The 21,990-nt window shown below is 47.6% G+C and overlaps 1 protein-coding gene across 1 annotated transcript; it reads right to left on the reverse strand.

Annotated features, from left to right (window-relative positions):
* Positions 1 to 19,798: 19,798 nt before the first annotated feature.
* Positions 19,799 to 21,694, reverse strand: LOC121983276 (WRKY transcription factor 71-like). Its single transcript, XM_042536219.1, has 3 exons — positions 21,170 to 21,694; positions 20,492 to 20,638; positions 19,799 to 20,368 (listed from the first exon to the last, which is right to left on the reverse strand). Exons 1-3 carry the CDS (start codon positions 21,643 to 21,645, stop codon positions 19,987 to 19,989), a joined length of 1,005 nt encoding a protein of 334 aa, XP_042392153.1. The 5' UTR covers positions 21,646 to 21,694; the 3' UTR covers positions 19,799 to 19,986.
* Positions 21,695 to 21,990: the final 296 nt, after the last annotated feature.

Raw genomic sequence — 21,990 nt, forward strand, 5'->3', positions numbered from 1 at the left:
ATCGATTTTAATTTCTTCCGGCACCAAGTCATGCGGCGCCCGGCTACCGATCACCTAAAATTGAAGGCCGGAAATTGAGGTGCCACTAAAAGAACTCACGAGCTGGTCTAATCCCCTGCCCGCCTGGCAGTTTACAGGAGAGGGGGGACGAATTCACTAAATAGAAGTTACCCAACCGCTTAACCGAGGTTGAGGGCGGATCCTATTTCCTCCGCCTCCACCGAGCTGGGAGTCCCCTGTGCCGATTCACCATCGGTCCGGGCGGAAACGTCAAGGACCTCCTCGACCCCCCGAGGGCTTAACCACGTGCTACCGACGAGATCGCCGCCGCATCGCACGTCGTGAGTGCATCAGGACCCCGGCTCGCCCACCGCGCACTTCGGCCTCCTCCACGGACTCGCCGTCGCTTACGACGGTTGGGCGAAACATCAACCATAGGGGAGTCTCGCCAGCGACGGCCACGAGGAAGTGCTTACCGGCCACCCGATCACAAGACTACCCTTCGATTTCCATCGGAGGAATATTTATTGTCCGCCGATCGGCCATCAAGCCCCCTTTCATGAAATAACCTTGACGGGTCCGCTTCCAAACTTTTCGAGGACGCCCAGATTCTGGTGGCTCCCATGACGCCTAAGCAACCAAGCATAACTGCATGCAGCAGCCACCTGTAGGTTCATTTTTCTTCTTGTGCCCCGCCATCGCTTGGTTCTCGATTTTATTATTTCCTTACAAAGATTGGCCGAGAAATCGCCACTCAGCCATCGGGCTAGCCGAGCCGGAGGGTCTCATGGAAAAACCCAAGTCTCGGGGTCCAACCGAGCTGGGAAACATGCCACGAGGCCAAATGTAAGAAGTCCGCCGACCAAGCATAGAGGTGGCTCTGCTTAGAGGCCAAGTCAAGAAGCGAACGGATGCCAAACGCCATCGCCTTGAAGAAGCGAAGGATAGCTGATCCGACAAGATGAAAATAGATGTCCGTAAGGCTGACTGAAGCGATCCAAGGATCTCGAGGCTCAATGAACGCCGAAGTGAGGACCGCCTTAACGCATAAAGGCCGAGGGACTTGAAGGCGCCCAAGATTCCTTAACCGCTCTTACCAAAACTAAAATAGGGGAGGAGAGCTTAGTCAGCCAGTTCAAAGCGCCGAATACCTCCGCTGAACGGCGCAACCAAGCGGCAAGAAACGCCTCTCAACTTTCACGAGGCTCAAGGTCACCATGACTTGAAGAAGGGGGCACCTTCCCGCTGACCTGAGCATTCCCTCTTCAGACCGCTATGATTGAAGATATCCCGGACGCCTTTTTAATTTTGAGGACCCGGAGGGAGGCGAGTTCTTCCAAGTATTTCTATATATCATCCGCTCTGCTGATGTAAAATTTTTGCATGTGCCGATCGGCATAATTGTTCCTTTGCTTGTATTTTGTTTGCCCTTCATTGCGCGCTCTTGTCCGCTTGGTGCTTATTCGTGAGAGTCGCGAAGCTCCACGTGTTTCTACTAGACGCATCGATCGGTCAATTAATTGACTCATTTCTTGAAATCGCTTAGCGATTGGTTATACCGCATTCAAAGAATGCAAGTATTGGCAAACCGATGGCCGATCGACTTAATTAATTTAGTACTGCTAAACGCCGTTATTTGGCGCCTTAGTTCCGTGCCCAAAGAAGTTCACAAATATGTTCTGATATTTATAGCCGAAATGATACACGCGGGTTTTGATTAACCCACTCGAGCTCGCTGCCGGATATTTATAGCCCCATGGCTCTTGATTTTTAACGACGGAGCTTGCCGGCGCGGATATTTATAGCCGGCGGGCGCGCTCGATTTTTAACGACGGAGTTCGCCGACGGGATATTTATAGCCCGGGCGGGCGCGGCCTGCTCGATCTTAAACGACGGAGCCTTACCGGGTCTTTCTCGGGACGTACCGCTGCCTCATTTATTAACGTCCTGGCTAGACGGCTTCCGCCTCGTGAGAGTTTATAGACGCTACTGCTCTACTATTAATCGTCTGGCTAGACGGTCTTCCTCACGGAGAGTTTATATCAGTTCGTCTCATGCTTAACGTCTGGCTAGACGGTCTTCCGCTTCTGAGAGTTTATGACGCCCATTGCCTCACTTGGGCTTAACCGGCCCTGGCTAGACTACTCCGGGCTTCTGATAGTTTATGACTACTGCCCCTTTGGTTTAACGTCTGGCTAGATTTCATGATATTTATAGCCTGGCCTAAGGCCACCGAATCTTTAACGACGGACTGGCCTACTTTCAAGGCTAACTCCTGATTGAAATGAGCGTCCTTGGTCAGATCATATCCCGCCGCTAGGAATAATATTTGTTCACTTAACAAAAGACTTGATCATTCGCTGGACGAGTTTGAAATATATAACCTCCGCAGTCAGACGGCCTGGGGCTCATTGGTCGCAGAGCCTCGCTCTAAGAGTTATACCTCCTACTGAACGGTTTTGGGGTTTTCATATCGGTCGAGCTGGGTTTTCGTTATTATACCCACGAATCCACCTGGCCTTCATTAGTCGAGCGCTGGTCGTTATTATACCGGCCGAACGGCTCTAAGTCTTCATTGGTCGAGCGCTGGCTCGATTATTACACTCCCACGAATGCCTGGTCATTAGTCGAGCTGGCCCCTAAGTATTATACCTTCGGGACGAACGGCTCTGGGCTCATTTTCGCTGACGATGCCTTATATTTGTTCTCTTTGATTTTCATTTATGCATTTGCTATTCAATGAAAAGCAGTGTAGATGATTTATCAGCACCTTTCACCCCGCCTTTAAGGGCTGGAGGGTTTGCGCCCATACTTATCTAGTCGCCGGATCATTCTCATCTCCAAATAATACGCTACCGAGCTTGAGCTGGATGATTTTGCTACCGCCACGAGCTTCAAGCTTGCCGACGTCACCGACTTAATTTTCTCCATACCGCCGACCGAACGATCTTGAAATCACGCGCCGGCCAGAAGGCGTTTTATTTCATCCGGCCGACGGTATCGCCATCACCGAATCTGATGCCTCGCCCACTATCGTCTGGGTCCACCCATGTTCCCTCCTGGCCGGCCAAGGTTTTCATCAGAATATCGACCCATTTTACTCGACGTTTATCAACCGGAATGATCGCTCATCAACAGACACTAAATGAAAAGGTGTGACTGCTCCTTCCTTAGAGTCGTCGGATGGCCTATATAAAACGCCCGCAAGACTTCATCCTACCAACTTCCTCCCATGGTCGAGCCTGCCGCACGAGAATTTCGACACATTTCGCTCGACCGCCGCTTGGGGTGCCACGACGCTAAGTGTTGCTCGATGTCAGTAGCTTTTGTACCAATCTTCAAGACCTTCCTCGTGAATTGCCGCCCATTATCTAACCAATTCCATGAGGGATACCAACCTACAGAGATGTGTTGCCAGATGAATTTTTGATCTATCTGCTCGCAGGATCCTCTACCGGTTCATTTTCCACCCACTGAAAATAGTCATCTACCACTAGCAAAATTTTCCCGGTCGCCATCGGAAATGGACCGACAATATCCATTCCCCATTGATCGAACGGGCATGAAATGGTGGATGCCTTCATTTCTTCGGCCGGTCGGTGGGAGACGTTGTGATATTTCTGGCACGAAAGGCATGTAGATACTGTCCGAGCGGCGTCTGCTTGCAAAGTTGGCCAAAAATACCCGGCCAGGAGGATCTTCTTGGCTAACGAGCGTCCGCCCGGATGCCCCCCGCATGATCCTTGATGCACTTCCTGGAGGATGTAAACCGAGTCCTCTGAGCTCAATAACGGGCGCGAGAAAGCTTTCTTGTAAAGCTGATCGCCGATGAGTGCGAACCGACCGGCCCTCCTTCTTAGCAACCGGGCTTCATACGCATTGGATGGTGCGGCGCCCGAGCGGAGGAATTCTATGATGGGTGTCCGCCAATCGCTTGGAAATGTAAGGCTTTCCATCCGGTCGACGTGCGCCACCAGCAGTACTTTTTCAACTGGTTGCTGAATGGCGACCGGCGTTATAGAACTTGCTAGTTTGGCCAACTCATCGGCTGCCTGGTTCTCCGTTCGGGGAATCTTCTGAATAAGAACCTCTCGGAAAGTAGCTTTAAGTTTTTCAAAGGCCTCAACGTAGAGTTTAAGCCGAACGCTGTTGATCTCAAAGGTGCCAGAAAGTTGCTGAGCGGCCAACTGTGAATCCGAATAGAGAGTCACCCGACCGGCTCCCACATGCCGTGCTGCCTGCAATCCGGCTTTGAGGACCTCATACTCTGCTTCATTGTTGGTGGCTTTGTAGTCCAGCCGGACGGATAGGTGCATCTTTTCTTCTTGGGGTGAGAGCAGCAATATTCCAATCCCACTTCCGAGCCGAGTGGAAGACTCATCCACATATATTCTCCACATAGCTTCCGGCTCTGGCCTTTGCACTTCGGTCACAAAATCAGCCAAGGATTGCGCTTTGATCGCCGAGCGGGGATGGTATTGGATGTCGAATTCACTTAGTTCTGTCGTCCACTTGATGAGCCGTCCGGACACTTCTGGATTCAACAGCACTCTTCCCAATGGACGTTCGTCCGGACAATGATGGTGTGAGCCAAGAAATATGGTCAAAGGGCAGCTAGAACCAAAGCAAAGGCCAACTTCGAGCCCAAAGGTAACTAGATTCGCATCTTTAAAATGTCTTGTATGAGCTTTCTCCGTCTCTGATTTGTGTTGACGAAGGAGATTACTAATTGAACTTTATTTACCTTGGATTAGCAACCTCCCCAGTTGTAAATCAAGTAAAGTCTTTTGTCTCGTACTCTCTTTATGCTATCTAGTCTTGCTTTTTAAAGTGCTCGTCTTACTTAAGTTAAAAGCTTCGCGAATGGGTATTTTTGTCTTTTCAGGATAATTCACCCCCTTCTTGTTGGCCACACGGGACCTACAGATTGACCTCTATTCCCTACTCGGTCACTATATAGCCTAGAAAATGTCCACTCTTAGCCACAAATAAACATTTGTTGTGGTTAAGTTTGACTCCATATCTTCTCAGGGTTTGGCATGTTTCCTTGATATCTGCACACAAGTCGATAGTTCGAAGGAATTTTATTAATATATTGTCAATATATACCTTCATATTTTTACCGATCTGCTGCTAGAACACCATGTTCATAAGTCTTTGATATGTGGCCCCAACATTCTTTAAACTGAATGGCATGACATTGTAGCAGTAAGTTCCATCTACCGTGACGAATCTGACTTTTTCTTGATCCTCCTTGACGAGCGGGACTTGGTGATATCCTTGATATGTATCCAGCATACATATCAACTCACATTCGATTGTAGAGTCCACCACCTAGTCAATGCGTGGCAGAGGGTAATAATATTTTGGGCAAGCTTTGTTCAGATCTATGAAATCGATACAGATTTGCCATTTCTTTCCTGATTTGGATACCAACACCACGTTGGTAAGCCAACTCGGAAACTATACTTCTCAGATGTGTCCTGCCTTAAGCAGCTTATCAACCTCCACTTGGATAATTTGATTTTGCTCTGAGTTAAAATCCCTTTTCTTTTATTTCATCGATTGAGCATTCGGTCGGACTTGAAACTCATATTGCATTATTGCTAGGGAGATGCCTGGGACATCATGGGTTGTTTAGCAAACACATCATGATTTTGCTTCAAGCAAACAATCGGCTCAACTTTCTTCTCAGGGCTCAGATAGGCCTCGATGAATGTGGTGGCCTCTGGTCGACTGGAGTGGACTTGTAGCTCCTCTTTTTATTCATAATCCAGAGTGGGAGGCACCTCCTGAATTTCATTGATGTCTAGTCGTTGAGCCTTCCAAGCGGCTCGAGACTCAGATCTGACAACCTCCACGTAGCATCTGTGTGCTGCAAGATGATCACCTTTAACCTTGCCGACCGAGTCATCTACGGGAAGTTGATCACTTGGAACCTCGCCAACGGTTAGGAATTCATTCAGTGTCGGCTGGTCGAGTATCCAGTTGTAGGCTGAAGGTGCACCCACCATTATGAAATTCGTCCGATGAGTCCTCTGAGCGGCTCCTCTCCCAGCGAGGTAGCCAGCCGGATCTGCCCGACCGGCTGAACTTCGTTACCAGTAAACCCGTAGAGAGGGGTTGTCATGGGAAGCAGCTCGGCTCGATCAATTTACAGCTGGTTAAACGCCTTCTTGAACATGATGTTGACCGAACTCTCTGTGTCAACAAATATGCGGTGAATAGTGTAATTTGCTATTACCGCTTTAATGAGCAGAGCGTCGTCGTGGGGCACTTCAACTCCTTCTAAGTCCCCGGGCCCGAAAGTGATTTCCGGTCCACTTGCCCGCTCTTGGTTGCAACCGACTGCGTGGATCTGGAGCTGCCGGACGCCCGCCTTTCTGGCTCGGTTGGAGTCTCTTCTGGTCGGTCCACCAGCAATAACGTTGATCTCGCCCCGGGAAGTATTGCTCCTGTTTTCCTCTTCCCGAGTGGACGGTCGGGACCGTTCTCTGGACGCCCGACGATTCCCCTGTCTCGGAGATCGGTGCCGATCGGGCGTCTGTTGATGTCGCCTCTCGGCACGGATCCGGTCGGCTTCATGGGTCCTTTGTCTCCTGTCGATGGGAGGAGACCGTCGTTTGGCATTCCTGGGAACGGGCTTAGCCACGAAGGGAAGATTTCGACAATCCCTTGTATTGTGCGTATCCGTCCGGTGGAAGGAGCAGAACATAGGGGTCCATCTTTTCTTTGGCTTGGGCCGAGCGGCAGCCACCTCTTGTACGTGTGATCTGGCGTGGGGGGATCGGATTGCTTCGGCCCTCGGTCCTCTGGGCGGCTGATGAGCGGCGTGCTGTTTCCGTTCGGCATGAATAGGTGCCCGCTCGGTTGGAGTTTCCTTTTTCCGAGCGGCTTGCGCTTCTTCCACGTTTATGTATTTGTTGGCCCGTTGTAGCATGTGATCATAATCTCGGGGCGGCTTTCGGATGAGCGACCGGAAGAAGTCCCCATCCACTAGGCCTTGTGTGAAGGCATTCATCATGGTCTCCGATGTGGCCGTTGGAATATCCATCGCCACTTGGTTGAATCGCTGGATATAAGCTCGGAGCGGTTCACGGGCTTCTTGCTTGATAGCGAACAGACTAACGCTAGTTTTTTGATATCGCCGACTGCTTGCAAAGTGGTGGAGGAAAGCCGTTCGGAAGTCTTTGAAGCTGGTGATAGATCCGTCCGGCAGCCTCCGAAACCACCGTTGAGCCGATCCCGAGAGAGTGGTAAGAAAAACTCGGCATTTTACTCCATCTGTGTATTGATGGAGTGTAGCTGTGTCATCAAACTTACCCAGATGATCATCCGAGTCTGTTGTTCCATTGTACTCGCCGATCGTCGGAGGCACGTAATGCTTGGGCAGAGGGTCTCGTAGAATAGCCTCCGAAAATTGACGATTGATCCGCTCGGGAGATGAGTCCGCTCGGGGGGCTTTCCCCTTTCTGTCATCTCGCCTAGGCATCTCGTCTGAAGAAGATCCTCTATCTCTTCGAGCTGGTACGACTTCGGGGGTGCGAAATAAGGCTCGATGGAATGCGACGGTGGCTGGAGGTGCTTCCGCTCGGCCACCCGACACAGACGTTGCTTGTTGCTCCGGCCGCTCGGCTGCTGCTTTCTGTTTTTGCTCCACAAGTTTGGCGGCCCTTATCTCGACCAGAGCGTCAAGTTCTTCCGTGGAAAGCGTCACCGTGTGTTTTCGTCCAGCCTCGTCCATTGTTCCCGTTCGGATGCAGGAGCGTTCCCACAGACGGCGCCAAATTGATCCTGTCCGAACCAGGGGTCAACGAACGCTGGGGATGTGGCGCTCCCTGCTGGATCCTCGAGTGCTCCGGCCAACCTGCAACAAAACCGAGCCGGGGGGGGGGGTGTCCCGGTGATGTCCCTCCGACGATCAAGTCAGGCGAGGGAATAGATGAAGAAAGTGGCTGCAGGATGAAGACTCTCGTACCTTCGGTTGAAGAAGTGGAGGCCTTATATAGACCTCTCAAAGGAGCCTGGGCACACCAATCGAAGCAATCACCTGCTTTCGACCATGCCCAGGTGTGGGCCTGTCAGAAGGGCATCCCTAAGACCATACTGTTGATACAATCACCTGCTCTCGACCATGCCTAGGTGTGGACCTGTCAGAAGGGCATCCATAAGGCCATATCACTACTGTATCAACCTTTCCGTGACGTGATGGTGGGGCCTTTAATAGTGTCATCTTGCGTACAGTATAATCATCATGCCTTTGCTGACATACCATATCCTGAGCCGAGCGAATAGGTCGCTCGGCTAACCTTTGTATCCTCGCCCTTATCCTGGCCGAACGGACTACCCGCTCGGCCCTTCGGTTCCAGCCGGGCAGACACCCGCTCGACTATTCAGTCCTCCCGCCTTGGCGTCGGAAACCCAAGCCTATGGCTAGGTTATCTCTGGCTCCGCTCGGACCTGCTCAACTGCTTGACGCGGCCATTACCCGCTTAGTCAGCCCTCCATCCGTCCGCAGGCTGGGACCCTTCAGGAAGTGGGTCCCCCATTCTTACCGCCGGATCAACATCCAATACCAGCCCCGCTCGGCAATCAAAGCGCAATCCTTGGCAAACTTTGTGACTGAGGTGCAGAATTCAGAGCCGGAAGCTATGTGGAAAATATTTGTGGACGGATCATCCACTCGGCTCAGAAGCGGGATTGGAATACTGTTGCTCTCCCCTCAAGAAGAAAAGATACACTTATCCGTCCGACTGGATTATAAAGCTACAAACAACGAATCAGAGTATGAGGCCCTCATAGCCGGATTGCAGGCAGCACGACATGTGGGAGCCGGTCGGGTAACGCTCCATTCGGATTCGCAGTTGGCCGCTCAGCAGCTCTCTGGCACCTTTGAAATCAACAGCGCTCGGCTCAAGCTCTACGCTGAAGCCTTTGAGAAGCTCAAAGCCAATTTCAGAGAGGTTATTATCCAGAAGATACCCCGAGCGGAGAACCAAGCGGCCAATGAGTTAGCCAAATTCGCAAGCTCAATAACGCCGGTCGCCATCCAGCAGCCAATTGAACAAGTTTCGCTGGTGGCTCACGTCGACCGGATGGAGGGCCTCTCGTTTCCGAGCGACTGGCGGACAGCCATCATGGAGTTTCTCCGCTCGGGTTCTACGTCGTCCGATCGGGATGAGTCCCAGCTACTAAGGAGGAGAGCCGGTCGGTTCACGCTCATTGGAGATCAACTATACAAGAAGGCTTTCTCCCGCCCGCTTCTGAAATGCATGAGTTCAGAAGATGCAATATACATCCTCCAAGAAGTGCATCAAGGGTCGTGCGGGGGACATCCAGGCGGGCGATCACTAGCTAAAAAGATACTGCTGGCCGAATACTTCTGGCCAACTTTACAAGCAGACGCCGCTCGGACCGTCGCGACGTGCCTTTCTTGTCAAAAGTATCATAATTTCTCTCACCGACCGGCGGAAGAAATGAAGGCTGCTACTGTCTCTTGTCCGTTCGACCAATGGGGAATGGATATTGTGGGTCCGTTTCCTATGGCGACCGGACAGCGGAAATTTTTATTGGTGGCGGTTGATTATTTTTCCAAGTGGGTGGAGGCCGAGCCACTAGCCAAGATCACCGAGCAGATGGTCAAGAAATTTATTTGGCAGAACATCATCTGTCGGTTCGGCATCCCCCGACGACTTATTTCCGATAACGGGCGGCAGTTCACAGGAAAATTGCTTGAAGATTGGTGCAAAAGCTATGGCATCGAGCAACACTTCACATCTGTAGGCTATCCCCAAAGCAACGGTCAAGCCGAAGTAGCCAATCGGGAAATTCTTCACATTCTGCGCGCTCGGCTCGACCATTTGGGAGGAAGTTGGGTGGATGAAGTGTCGGGCGTCCTATGGGCCATCCGAACGACTCCAAAGGAAGGAACGGGCGTCACACCTTTTCATCTGGTATACGACGGCGAAGTGGTGATTCCCGTCGAAGTCGGTGTCGAATCCGTCCTGATCCAGAATTACGATGAGGGCAACGCCGAGCGGAGGAACATGGAGCTGGATTTGGTTGATGAAGAGCGAGCCAAGGCGTCCGTCCGGCTGATGGCGTACCGTCAACGGATGAAGCAAAACTACAACAGGCGCGTAATCCCCAAATCATTCCAGGTCGGCGACCTTGTCTGGAAGAAAGTGAAGCCGGTCGGCGACGTCGGCAAGCTGGAAGCTCCCTGGGCGGGCCCCTTCAAGGTTATCGAAAAGCTCCGCTCGGGCGCTTACTATTTGGAGGATGAAGACGGACGGCAGCTGGATCGGTCATGGAGCGCGAATCATCTCCAGCCTTATCGAGTCGGATGAGAGGTGCACTGATGTAACTCATTTTTGTGTATATCCTAGTCGCCCACGCCCTTGTAATGCAGGAAGCAGAAATGAATTAAAGGATGGCTAGTGTGTCAGGCGAGCGGCTGTGTTAAAGATTAGCCTGTAAGACCGTCGAGCTCCGACGTTAAATATCGAGAGACGAGCCGGTGTCTATAAACCCTCCGAGCGGAAGACCGTCGAGCTCCGACGCTAAATATCGAGAGACGAGCCGGCGTCTATAAACCCTCCGAGCGGAAGACCGTCGAGCTCCGACGTTAAATATCGAGAGACGAGCCGGCCTCTATAAACCCTCCGAGCGGAAGACCGTCGAGCTCCGACGTTAAATATCGAGAGACGAGCCGACGTCTATAAACCTTCCGAGCGGAAGATCGTCGAGCTCCGACGTTAAATATCGAGAGACGAGCCGGCGTCCAAGAAACTCGCCGTCAATATCGTTCGATCGTCTCTACGTTCCGCTCGGCCCAGTACCCAAAGGTACTTCATCGGTGTCTAGCGAGCGATCTCTGCTATCAAAGCGGAATGTTGCATATTGGAAATATTACATATTTAGCCGAGCGAAAGGGCAACGCCAAATACTTACATCTCATAATAGGAGAGCGGACAACACACATTAACTAGCAAAATGACAAAGTACGCGAAAGGGAAATGTTGCATTAAATTTAAAACTTTAGGCCGAGCGGCCTAAGTACAAAAAAGGATCACTTTTTGGCCTAGCGGCCCAACTACATCTACCGACGTCTACTCAATGTAATCATAAATGGTCTTGGGGATGTTATCCAGAAGCGCCACCTGATCGCCGGCCGGAATAGTAGTGGACTCCGGAAGGAGGCCCTGAGACTTCAGATATGTCATGGTGGCGGTCATAGCCAAGTCGAAGGCTGTGTACATCCGCTCGCAGATTTTCTCCGAGAATTCGGGCGAGCGGATGTAGCCCTGTCTCAGAGCAGCAACCCGACTCGGCTCGGCCTCTTGGTACTCTTTGAAGGCCAATTGAGATGCAGCGAGGGATTCCTGCAAAGTGGTCAACTCGTCCTTATGCTTGGTGGCGTCGACCGAGCGGCCCACCTTCTCTCTGTCAAGCTGCTCCGTTAGCTCCTTTACCTTCAGCTCCAGGCCCCGAGCCTCCACGTTCTTCTTTTCTAAGTCGAAAATGGCCATGTTTTTCCGAGTGGTGGCCAAGGTTATTTTTGTGTCGAGCGACTTGACTTGTCGCTCGGACTCGGCCAGGGCGTGGGCCTGATCGGTCGTCTTTTTCTGCTCGGCCGCCAGCAAATCTTGAGCCTTCTTAAGCTTCTTCTGCAGCTCTGAGTACGACGGGCCTTGAGAGCCGGACGGACCGCACGCCGCCTTCAGTTTCCTTAACTCCTCATCCACCATGGCTAGGCGGTTGGAGACTGCAATCTCCTCCACCCATCTCTGGCAAAAGAAAATTAGAATTGTTAGTGGCCGATCGGAAAGAATGCATACAAAACTTCGGAGAAAGCGAACTTACCCCCGTGGCCTCTTGCATGTGGCTATTGGCCAAGTTTCGGAGGGGGATCAGCGCGATGCGCGCCCGAGCATCCGCCCACATCTCAGCTAGGGGCCCTTTCAAGGTAATGGTGTGCTCGGGCGCGATTGGTCGGTCGGCCTTTGGCAACAGCTCTTCAGTCGGGAGATGAAGAGTGACCCAAATCGTGCGGCCATGACCGGGGGTCGTCCGACCGGCGATCGGAAGGGGATCAGAAGCCGGCGCAGAAAACTGGGAATGAATGGTTGAGCGCTGGACTGAGTGACGAGCGGGCGAAAGGGTGCTGACCGGAGTAGCCTCAATTGGAGTAGCCGGCTCGTCCCATTCAGAAGGCGTCCGGTCGGACGAAATGGCTTCGACCTCTGGCGCCTTGCCTCGAGCAGTCGCAGTGACCCGCTCGGATGGTTGGACTGCGAAGGTAGCCGACCGAAGGAGAGTCTCCACTCGGCACCTCTTTTGTAGAGGTTGCCCCTCTTCCCGAGCGGAACCTTCTTCTTGGGCAGTTTGTCCTCCGCTGGAAGTGGCTCCGCTTGCCACATGCTGTTGAGAAACCTGAGCGGCCGACTCTGCATGAGTCTCGCTCTCCCCTTCATGCGAACCGACCAGCTGGATGCCGAGCGCCTTCATCTCCTTGGCTGCCGCGGCTTCGAGTGCCACCGCCTTTCTCTTCATAATGTCGGTCATCACCGACTCCATGATGATGTCCGCTGCAAAGGAAAGTGTTGGTTGCAACTCGGAAAACCTATAGGTTCCACTGTACAAAAATTTTGTACAAAGGTCTGAACCTTTTCCTAGCTACCATGTGTTCTTTTAAATTAAATTTTGGATCGCCTGCGGAACTTAACACGTTTGATCCAAAACTTAATCTATTTGTTCTTTTAGGTTTTGACTTGGATCTCCTGCGGAACTTTACACGTTCGACCCAAGTCTCCTTAAGTTATTAATTCCATTAAATATTAATTTCCATAATTGGTTCCCAGTACTGACGTGGCGAGGCACATGACCTTCTTGGATATGGGAGCAACCACCACCGACTAGACAAAACCTTTTATAGAAAGCTAATATTTAATTTCCTAAAATAACTTTAGGTTAACCAAAGAGAACAATCAAATCACAAGGAAAAGAAAAATAAAGAACACAAGATCGAAAACATATTCGAAATTTTAGAATCGTAAGCCTCTTGTATTTGGTATTTATTTCCATAAATAACTAGCATGATGCGGAAAATAAAATTACTAGTTATACATTGTAGAAAAACCTCTTGATCTTCTACCGTATTCCTCTTCTAACCTCGGACGTTGTGTGGGCAACGATCTACCGAGATGAGAAACCACCAACCACCTTCTTCTCCTCCAAGCAAGGTTCGGCCACAAAGGAAGAACTTCACCAAAGAAGAAAACCAAAATACTAACCAAGCTCCAAGAGATGCTAGCTTTCTCCTTCTTCTTCTTCTCCAAGTAGTATCCGGCCACCACAAGAGCTCCAAGGAAGGGAGAGAGGTTCGGCCACCACAAGAGGAAGAGAGGGAGAGGATGGCCGGCCACACCAAGGAACAAAAGAGGGAGAGAAAATAATAGAGGTTGTGTCTCATGAAGGCACCCTCACCCCTTCTTTTATATTCCTTGGCCTAGGCAAATTAGGAAATTTAATTACAATAAAATTTCCTCAATTTCCTTGACATGATTTAATTTGAGAAAAATAAAATAAAATTTCCCAAATAAACCAATGGCCGGCCACATCAATGAAGGAAAAAATTAGACAAGTTTTAATCAACAATTAAAACTTCCTAATTTGTTTCCAGAAATTTTAAAAAATAAAATTTCTCTTTAAAATCTCTTCATGGTTGATAAAAGGAAATTTCTATAATTTTAATTTTATCAACATGTGAATAATTTTTAAAGAGAAAATAAAACATCTCTCCAATCTACAAATAAGGAAAGAGATCTAATCTCTTTCTTTAATCTTTTGTAGATCTTTTACAAGAGAGATATTTTAATTTTAATTCTCTTTAAATTATATCTTCCACATAATAATAAAAATTAAAATTAAATTTCTTTTTTAATTTAATTTGGCCGGCCCCCACTAGCTTGGGTTCAAGCTAGGGCCGGCCACCCAAATTCATACCTAGGTCGGCCCTAGCTTGTTCCCAAGCTAGCTTGGCCGGCCCCAATTGGGTGGGTATAGAAGGTGAGTATAGGTGGGTATAGAACTCTATAAATAAGAGGCTACGATAGGGACCGAGAGGAGGAATTGGTTTTGGTCTCCCGATAAAATTAAGCATCCCGTGTTCGCCCCGAACACACAACTTAATTTTATCAATGATAATTCATTCTACTAGAGAACTATCATTGAACTACCGCACCAATCCCAAATTACATTTTTGAGCTCCTTCTTATTATGAGTGTGTTAGTCTCCCTGTGTTTAAGATATCGAATGTCCACTAATTAAGTGAGTTACTGACAACTCATTTAATTAATATCTTAGTCCAAGAGTAGTACCACTCAACCTTATCGTCATGTCGGACTAAGTCCACCTGCAGGGTTTAACATGACAATCCTTATGAGCTCCTCTTGGGGACATTCTCAACCTAGTATCTCTAGGACACAGTTTCCTTCTATAATCAACAACACACACTATAAGTGATACCATTTCCCAACTTATCGGGCTTATTGATTCATCGAACTAAATCTCACCCATTGATAAATTAAAGAAATAAACATCAAATATATGTGCTTGTTATTATATTAGGATTAAGAGCACACACTTCCATAATAACCGAGGTCTTTGTTTCTTTATAAAATCAGTATAAAAGAAACGACCTCAAATGGTCCTACTCAATATACTCTAAGTGTACTAGTGTAATTATACAGTCAAGATAAACTGATACCTAATTACACTACGACCTTCTAATGGTTTGTTCCTTTCCATTTTGGTCGTGAGCTACTGTTTATAATTTATAAGGTACTGATAACATTATCTTCTGCATATGACACCACATGCTATGTTATCTACAATATAAATTAATTGAACAACTACAAACAAATGTAGACAATTTGACCAAATGTGATTCTTTATTCATAATGAATGTTTACAAAACTTAGGCTTTCAGTATACACTCCAACAGAAAGGAGAAAAATCAGTTAGCAATCAAAGCAAATGTCCAAGTAAAATTCTTACCGAAGCCGGTCGGAAGAGGAGTCCGTATGGGACTCAGGCCGAAGATGTACATCACTCCTTCATGAAGAAGCTTATTGATGTCAAGTCGCAGACCGGCTAGCATATTTGCAGCATGGAGGTAGTCCGGTCGGGTCTTGAATTTCTTCAGCTCGGGAGTGGGGGGTAGGTTGACCTGCCACTTGGTCGGGAAGTTGGCCTGATCGGGCATACGGATGTAGAAAAAATAATCCTTCCAATGTTTATTGGAAGAAGGTAGTTTGTTGAAGAAGACTAAGCCGGGCCGAGCTTGGAACATGAAGGTGCCCAGCTCGGCTTGCTTGGGATAATAGAAATAAAAAAAGACCTCCGGTCGGAGGGGGATGTTGTGAATCTTGAACAAAACAACAACACCACAGAGGAGACGAAAGGTGTTGGGTACCAGACTGCCGAGCGGAACACCGAAAAAATTACAAACATCTATGATGAACGGATGTACAGGGAAACGCAGACCGGCGGTAAACTGGTCGCGGAAGACACAGAAAGCTCCGCGCGGCGGCCTGTGCGGCCGGGCGGAAGGACCGGCTAAAAGAAGTTCAAAATCTTCGGGGATTTCAAAATTATCGGTTAGAATGTCAAAGTCACGCTGATCAAATCGTGACTGCATGGTAGTGTACCAAGGGCCAAGGGGTTGGTCTTCGGGATGGGAAGAGCTAGCCATGGGCCGATCGGAAGAAATCAAAAAGGCAAAAAGGCAGGAGAAAAACAACAGCAAGCGAAAAGAGGTTTCAAGGATTGAAATTGGGGAGAGAAATACGGAGTAAACACCGGAAGCAAGGAAGAAAAGGTATAGAGCCTTACTGCGAGGAAAAAGGATCAAGGAAGAGGCGTCGGAGAGCGTCGGAAAGCAGGAATGGAATCACCGGAGCACCGAAACACCAGAGACAAAGGTAGAAATCGCGAAAGCAAATGAGGGGAATAGGAGAGAGCGAAGATTTTATATAGCGGGGGCCGGGCGGCCTCCGCCGTTGGATCCAGGTCACGGGAATCAAAGTGCCGTCCATTTCGAACCGCCTCGATCCCATCAAAGCACCACACCGCCGCCGCCGTACGATGACGACAGTTCGCCACGTGGCGTTCGGTCATTCGATGCATTTAATGAGCGCATGTTCAGCCTTAATGTCGAAGATTGGCACGGGTTACAAAGAGATCCGAGGAAGGTTGCTGTTGACTAACCTTAAAGGTCATCCCTGTGAAAAGCCGAGCGGATTAGGTGTGCCTAAAGGCGCCGCCCGGCTAGGCTAACAGTCCAGTCAGTCGGACTAATCGCCTCCTTCGACTAGACTTGAAGGGGAGGCAAGTGATCCGGTTGTAAGAACAGGAGCCCCCCGTCCGGTGGAGTCAACACCACGTGGAGGTTAAAGGTAAAAGTCAACCAGAGGTTTGGCCGAGCGGACAAGATTGGGGCGACCGGCCGAAAGTTCCGAACGGAAGCAAAGCATACTGCTAATAGTCTCCACAAAGCACGTGATTGAGAATCTCCAAGTAAACCACTGTATACGTCCGGCCGGATGTCGCGGAAGCTGGCCGGCCGGACGCCCTCCAGGGAGTAAGGGCAAAAGGACAAGTGACATCTTTTTTTGACAGCGGGTATGTTCCACATGTAGGCCATACTCCAAATCTAATGACAGGGGGTTCCGCTATCCCATCGAGGACATGCTTGGACTGTAGCAGTATGGGTCAGGTAAGCTCACTGACAAGCCCTTACTGGGGTATGGGCCACGGACATGTGTACACCTCGGTATGTGTACACTCGCTTCTCCGCTGCCCTATATAAAGGCCCTCATCCTTCGCCGGAGGGACGCGTTCTAATATTTTGGGAGCCACTTTTTCACTGCTTGCTTGCCTAACTTGAGCGTCGGAGGGTCGTCGTCGGGAACCCCTTCCCGGCCCGACTTTTGTGCAGGCTCGCCGGAGATTCGTGCGACCAGACGGAGGCCTACGTCATTGACTAGGAGAGCGCCACGTGCCCAGCGTCCGTTGGTTCAGCGAATCGGACAGGATCAAGTGCCAATAAATAATATTCTTTTCCCAAGTTCTTTTTCCCAAGTTAATAATCTGTTCATAAGCGAAAAATAAGATTAAATAGAATATGAAATTTTCCTAACCTACCTAGATCTATATGTCAAATTATATATATTGAGGTTGAAAGATAGCCTCTTACCTATATGATAAGAACGTTCCTAATATGAAGAATATCTTTTTGGCTTTTAGTCGTCTCCTAATTATCTTTTTGAATTAGTGAAAAATTTATCTTAAAGTGAGCCACAGAACTATAGTCATTATCAGTAGCAACAGAGCAAACCATGTAGTCACGGGGCTATGTTCTCCATCATAGATTAAGATCAATTGGACATATTTTCAAGAGCCCAGCTACCCATGTAGTCAGATGCTTAGGTCGATTGGATATGCTCTTAGGAGCCCAGTTATCTATGCAGCCAAATGTTTACGGGATTCCCATCACATCCCGATCGACTAAGGTAGATCGAATAGTCCAGCTCCTCAGTGACCTAATTGCGTTCCCTCTATGTAGCATTCGTTGTCATTAGAGGAGAGCAATAACAGTCTAATTGTGTGGTTGTCATAGAGGGTTGAAGAACTTTGTGCCTAATGAGTTATCGATTAGAATAATTGTTCAAGGACATTTCAGTAGAAGTAGAGAATGCAAACAAACACTTACAAAACAAGCTCAGCATTTGGTTGGAAAGATCAGATAGAACAGTGAAGATTTATCTTCAACAGGATTCATTTTGTGACAAAATTTGCGATAAAAATTAATTATATTTTTTCTTCGTTGGCAATTGAGGATTCATTTTCTACGACTAATTTGGAGATCGATGCCTCATGTCTATCATGAGCCTTTATCAAATTTGATGGGTTGTTCAACCAAAACAAACTTTTCCATTGATGTTCTCCTTTAATAAACTCTCAAACTACAATATTGAGCAAAAGATAAAAAAAAGGTCTTATTTTTATTATCATGTAACAAAATATCAAAAAAGATATTTCATCCTAAAATACCTCTCTAGATTAGCAAAAAATGTTCTAACGTTGGTTAAAATTAATATTTTGATATTGCTCAAAATTACTCTAACATTGGTTAAAATTATTTTAATTTTATTCAAAACTGTTCTAATTTTTTTGGTTGAAATTAGTCCCGTGTTTGTTAAAATTACTATACTTTTAATTAATCAGAAATTTACTAGATAAAAATTACTACTGATCTTGTTCGGAATTTGAGTCAGATGGAGGCCGACGGTGATGGGCGCTGGTATTGACGGAGAGGTGACTTTGACGCACCCAGTGTATGTACGTCCGAAAAGCAAACTCCCATGTGGAACTTTCTGATTTATAGTATGAGGACTGGTAGTACCTGAACTTTGCACACACTCAGACAAGCACCCGGAACGTTAGAGACCATAAACCAGGGAAAAAGTTCTCGATGCAGGCTCTCCGATGCTCAAATCAGATTCTTTTCCATATAAGAATAATGTACGATGAAAAAAGAACCGTTGAAGACGAGTGTGTATGTGCCTGTACCTGGCTAAGGAAGAGGACCTCCTTTTTTATATGATGTTGTGTACCTTTAGAACCTGCATGTTGTCAGAGAATGTCGGATGTCAAGACCTATCGAGTGAGAGAGGATGTACGATGACCTCCTATTAGTGGAAGGAAGGTTCCATTCGCAGGTGATAACATACCATTAGAATATTCCTGACGTATGACAGTTATTCTTTGACAGGAGGTTACTGTTAGCGCTTTCCGTCTCACTCAGGTTTAACTACAAACATCTGGGGATGACCGTTCAGATATACCACATCTGACTTGAGTCTTGATGAAGAGGACAAGCTGTGGCAAGAGACCCATTTTTCACGCCTTGATCGCTAAAGGGTCGACCGGGTGTTGTCTTAGTGAAAGTACTAAACTTGGCTACACGGCCCGAGCTGGGGAAGTCCAATCAGTCGAGGGTAGGTCAGGAATTAGTACGAGCTCCATCTTATGTCTCAGATCTGGGACCTGCACTGCCTGTGCTCGACCAAGAATTATGCGGCTAATGACGTGTGAGGCGGTCTAACTCCCTCTTTATCCTGACTGTTGACTGTCACACTCCCTTAACTATTAACTGTCATGTCTCCTTAATTATTGATTGTCATTAACTGTCGCATCCCCTTAACTTTTGATTATCTGATCTTATCGAGCCTACTTTTATTCCGCGTATCAACTACTATGTAAAATAAATAATTTTGAGTAAAATTGTTCTATATTATAGTAATTTTAGCTAAAAATACTACAATAATAATCAAGCTAAGCAAAAAAGTATAATTTGTGAAGAAAATTTAGAATGAGAATTCTTTTAATAAGCATTTTATGATACTTAAAAATAAATGGTGCCGGTTGATTCTTACAAGATCGTATCTTCTTCTCTTTCCATTTAAAATTATTCTTCAAAGAAATATTCACTCATTCTCCTACCCATGAAAATTAAGAGCTAATTATGATTTCTAAGATTTGTTTCTCATCAAATTCTTAATTTCCTAACGATGTGATCCAAGAATTATATATATATATATATATATATATATATATATATATATATATATATATGACACTGTTAAAAGCATTGCAAGGATTATTAAAAAGAAATTAATTAAACATAAAATGAACAAACTGCAAAACTAAAACTCAAATTTATTTTCAGTAGTGAATTTTGCCAATAGCCTTAGTACTACCATACGTGTTCACTCACGTCGTTAATTGTACAACATTCTCCTTCATATAAAGCTCAGGATTAGCTAGATTGCCTGAAAATATTGTCTCAAGTGAAATACACTTAGTCAATCGTGAACGTACATTGACATTACTTATATATAATCATATAAATATATATAATCATGGTAATTGCCTCTCATTCACCATGGAAGAAACCACGTCTTGCAAGAGACCATAGTCCTGAAACTGCAGCTGCTGGAGGGATGGCGGCAGGTTCTGCAGAAACACATTAGGGTCAATGAAGTTCCCTCGCTGTCCGAATTTGTTATCGCCGGCGCTGCTGTTCAGTCGTTGCACAGCTTGCTGCATCATGAGATTGTGGCAGAAGCTCGCAGACATGGCCGGCGGCGGCGGGAACAGGTGTGTGCTCCCCCTTAGGGTTATGGGGCAGTGATGAGTATGCTTTCCCTCGTAGGTGGTTATCACAATCATTGGATTTTGGTAGCATCTCTCCACCCTCTTCTTTACCGGGCATTTCTGCGACGTGCAACGGTAGTAGCTCCTGCAATTTTGAAGCCATGATCGATCAATATATGCATATCTTTTTCAGATAATGTGTGTATATGGCCGATCCACTCAGGTCCTTAGATGATGATCGATCATCTATATATATTGGATCACTAACCTTGGATAAGGGCTGTTCTTGACAGCTTTCTGACCATACTTCCTCCATCGATAGCCGTCTTCAAGATGATCGATTTCGCTTTTAGTGACGAAAGCAACGCGAGGTTCTCTTGCTCGCTTCTCTCCCTTCTTCTTCGGTTTATCATTCCTGATTCCAAATATCCATCAGTGAAAACTATGAAGCTTCAAGAGAACTTAGAGGAAGTAATTAATATAATTTCTGATTGAATGCAATTCCATATGTTGGTTTGATTTCGAGATGATTCAAGAACTATATATTTTTATCAAGTCTTTCTTTGGAAAAAACACTACTTCTGTTTGCAGTCGACAGAGTCAAAATTTCAGTAATCAATGGAGAATAAAGAGAGAGAGAGATTTATTAGTGGTGTGTGTTTTTTCTTGGCTATAATGCTACCTCCGTTATTAAAATGTGGATTATACATATTCGTGAGAAAAGAGAGAAAATAGGTACATCTATAGAAAGCAATATTTCTTGTTTTCGTTGTTTGGTTAATCAGACGAGGTGTGAAACCCTAGAAAGTTGTGTGCTAAATATATACATACTATGATCTATTTCGGTCAAATCAAACGCCTACAAATCATGAAAAAAATTTAAGCTGCAATTCACATGAAGCAAATTAATTAGGAAGAATTGGAAAAGGAGGAGAGAAACTCGTACACTTCCTTAGACATATCGCCCACTTTATGATCAGCCACAGCCTCCTCAGGCCGTTGCACCTCCTCTTCCTGCTTCGGCTGCTCCTCCTTGCACCGTCGGAGCGCGTCCTCGTCCCCGGCGGCCTCAGTAGACGACGAACAATTCGAAGAGTTAGGCGTGACCGGAGGATTTCCAGTACTCAAACTATTAACATCCAGCATCAGCTCAGAACCGACCGTCGCCGCCGCCACCGGCACTTGCGAAGAGGACGACGACGATAATCCAAAAGCCTTATCCACCGCCGCGTAGTCGACCATCGAGCTCCGTAACAAGTCGGTGATGCTCAAGAACGTCGTCGTCGGTGGCGCCGCCGGGGAATGGTGGCCGTAGGCATCTGCACCTGCACTTCCGGCCGCCGGCTTCTGGGGGAAGAGCGGCGAGAATTCATCTTGGAAAAAGAAATTGTAGAGCTCCCTGTGATCCTGATCCCCCGACATGGAACGTAACTACCTGACCTGAGCTCCAAGCTAGATCCCTAACAGCCGCGCACAGCTGCAAGCAGGGGCGAGCCTGTGTCCTTATATAAATCTGGTTTTTTTTTTTTTTTTGCACCGTACAGGGCGTGCTGCACGTCAGCCGTCGAGAAAACCCTCTAGCAACCGGCTAGTGTCGGTCGCTCGCGGTCTGCGTCACCGGTCCAGCAAACATGCGTCAGCACAGCATTGGACCGACCCTACCGACGCGCGAAAATCGATGTACAGCCGGTCAGACCTACTGGCTCCTCCTCTCTCCGTCGGATCCCGATCGGACGGTTCCAATATGCCGAATGGGAGAAGCGTGCA

The sequence above is a fragment of the Zingiber officinale genome, chromosome 5A, assembly GCF_018446385.1.
Source record: "Zingiber officinale cultivar Zhangliang chromosome 5A, Zo_v1.1, whole genome shotgun sequence".
NCBI classification, from domain to species: domain Eukaryota; kingdom Viridiplantae; phylum Streptophyta; class Magnoliopsida; order Zingiberales; family Zingiberaceae; genus Zingiber; species Zingiber officinale.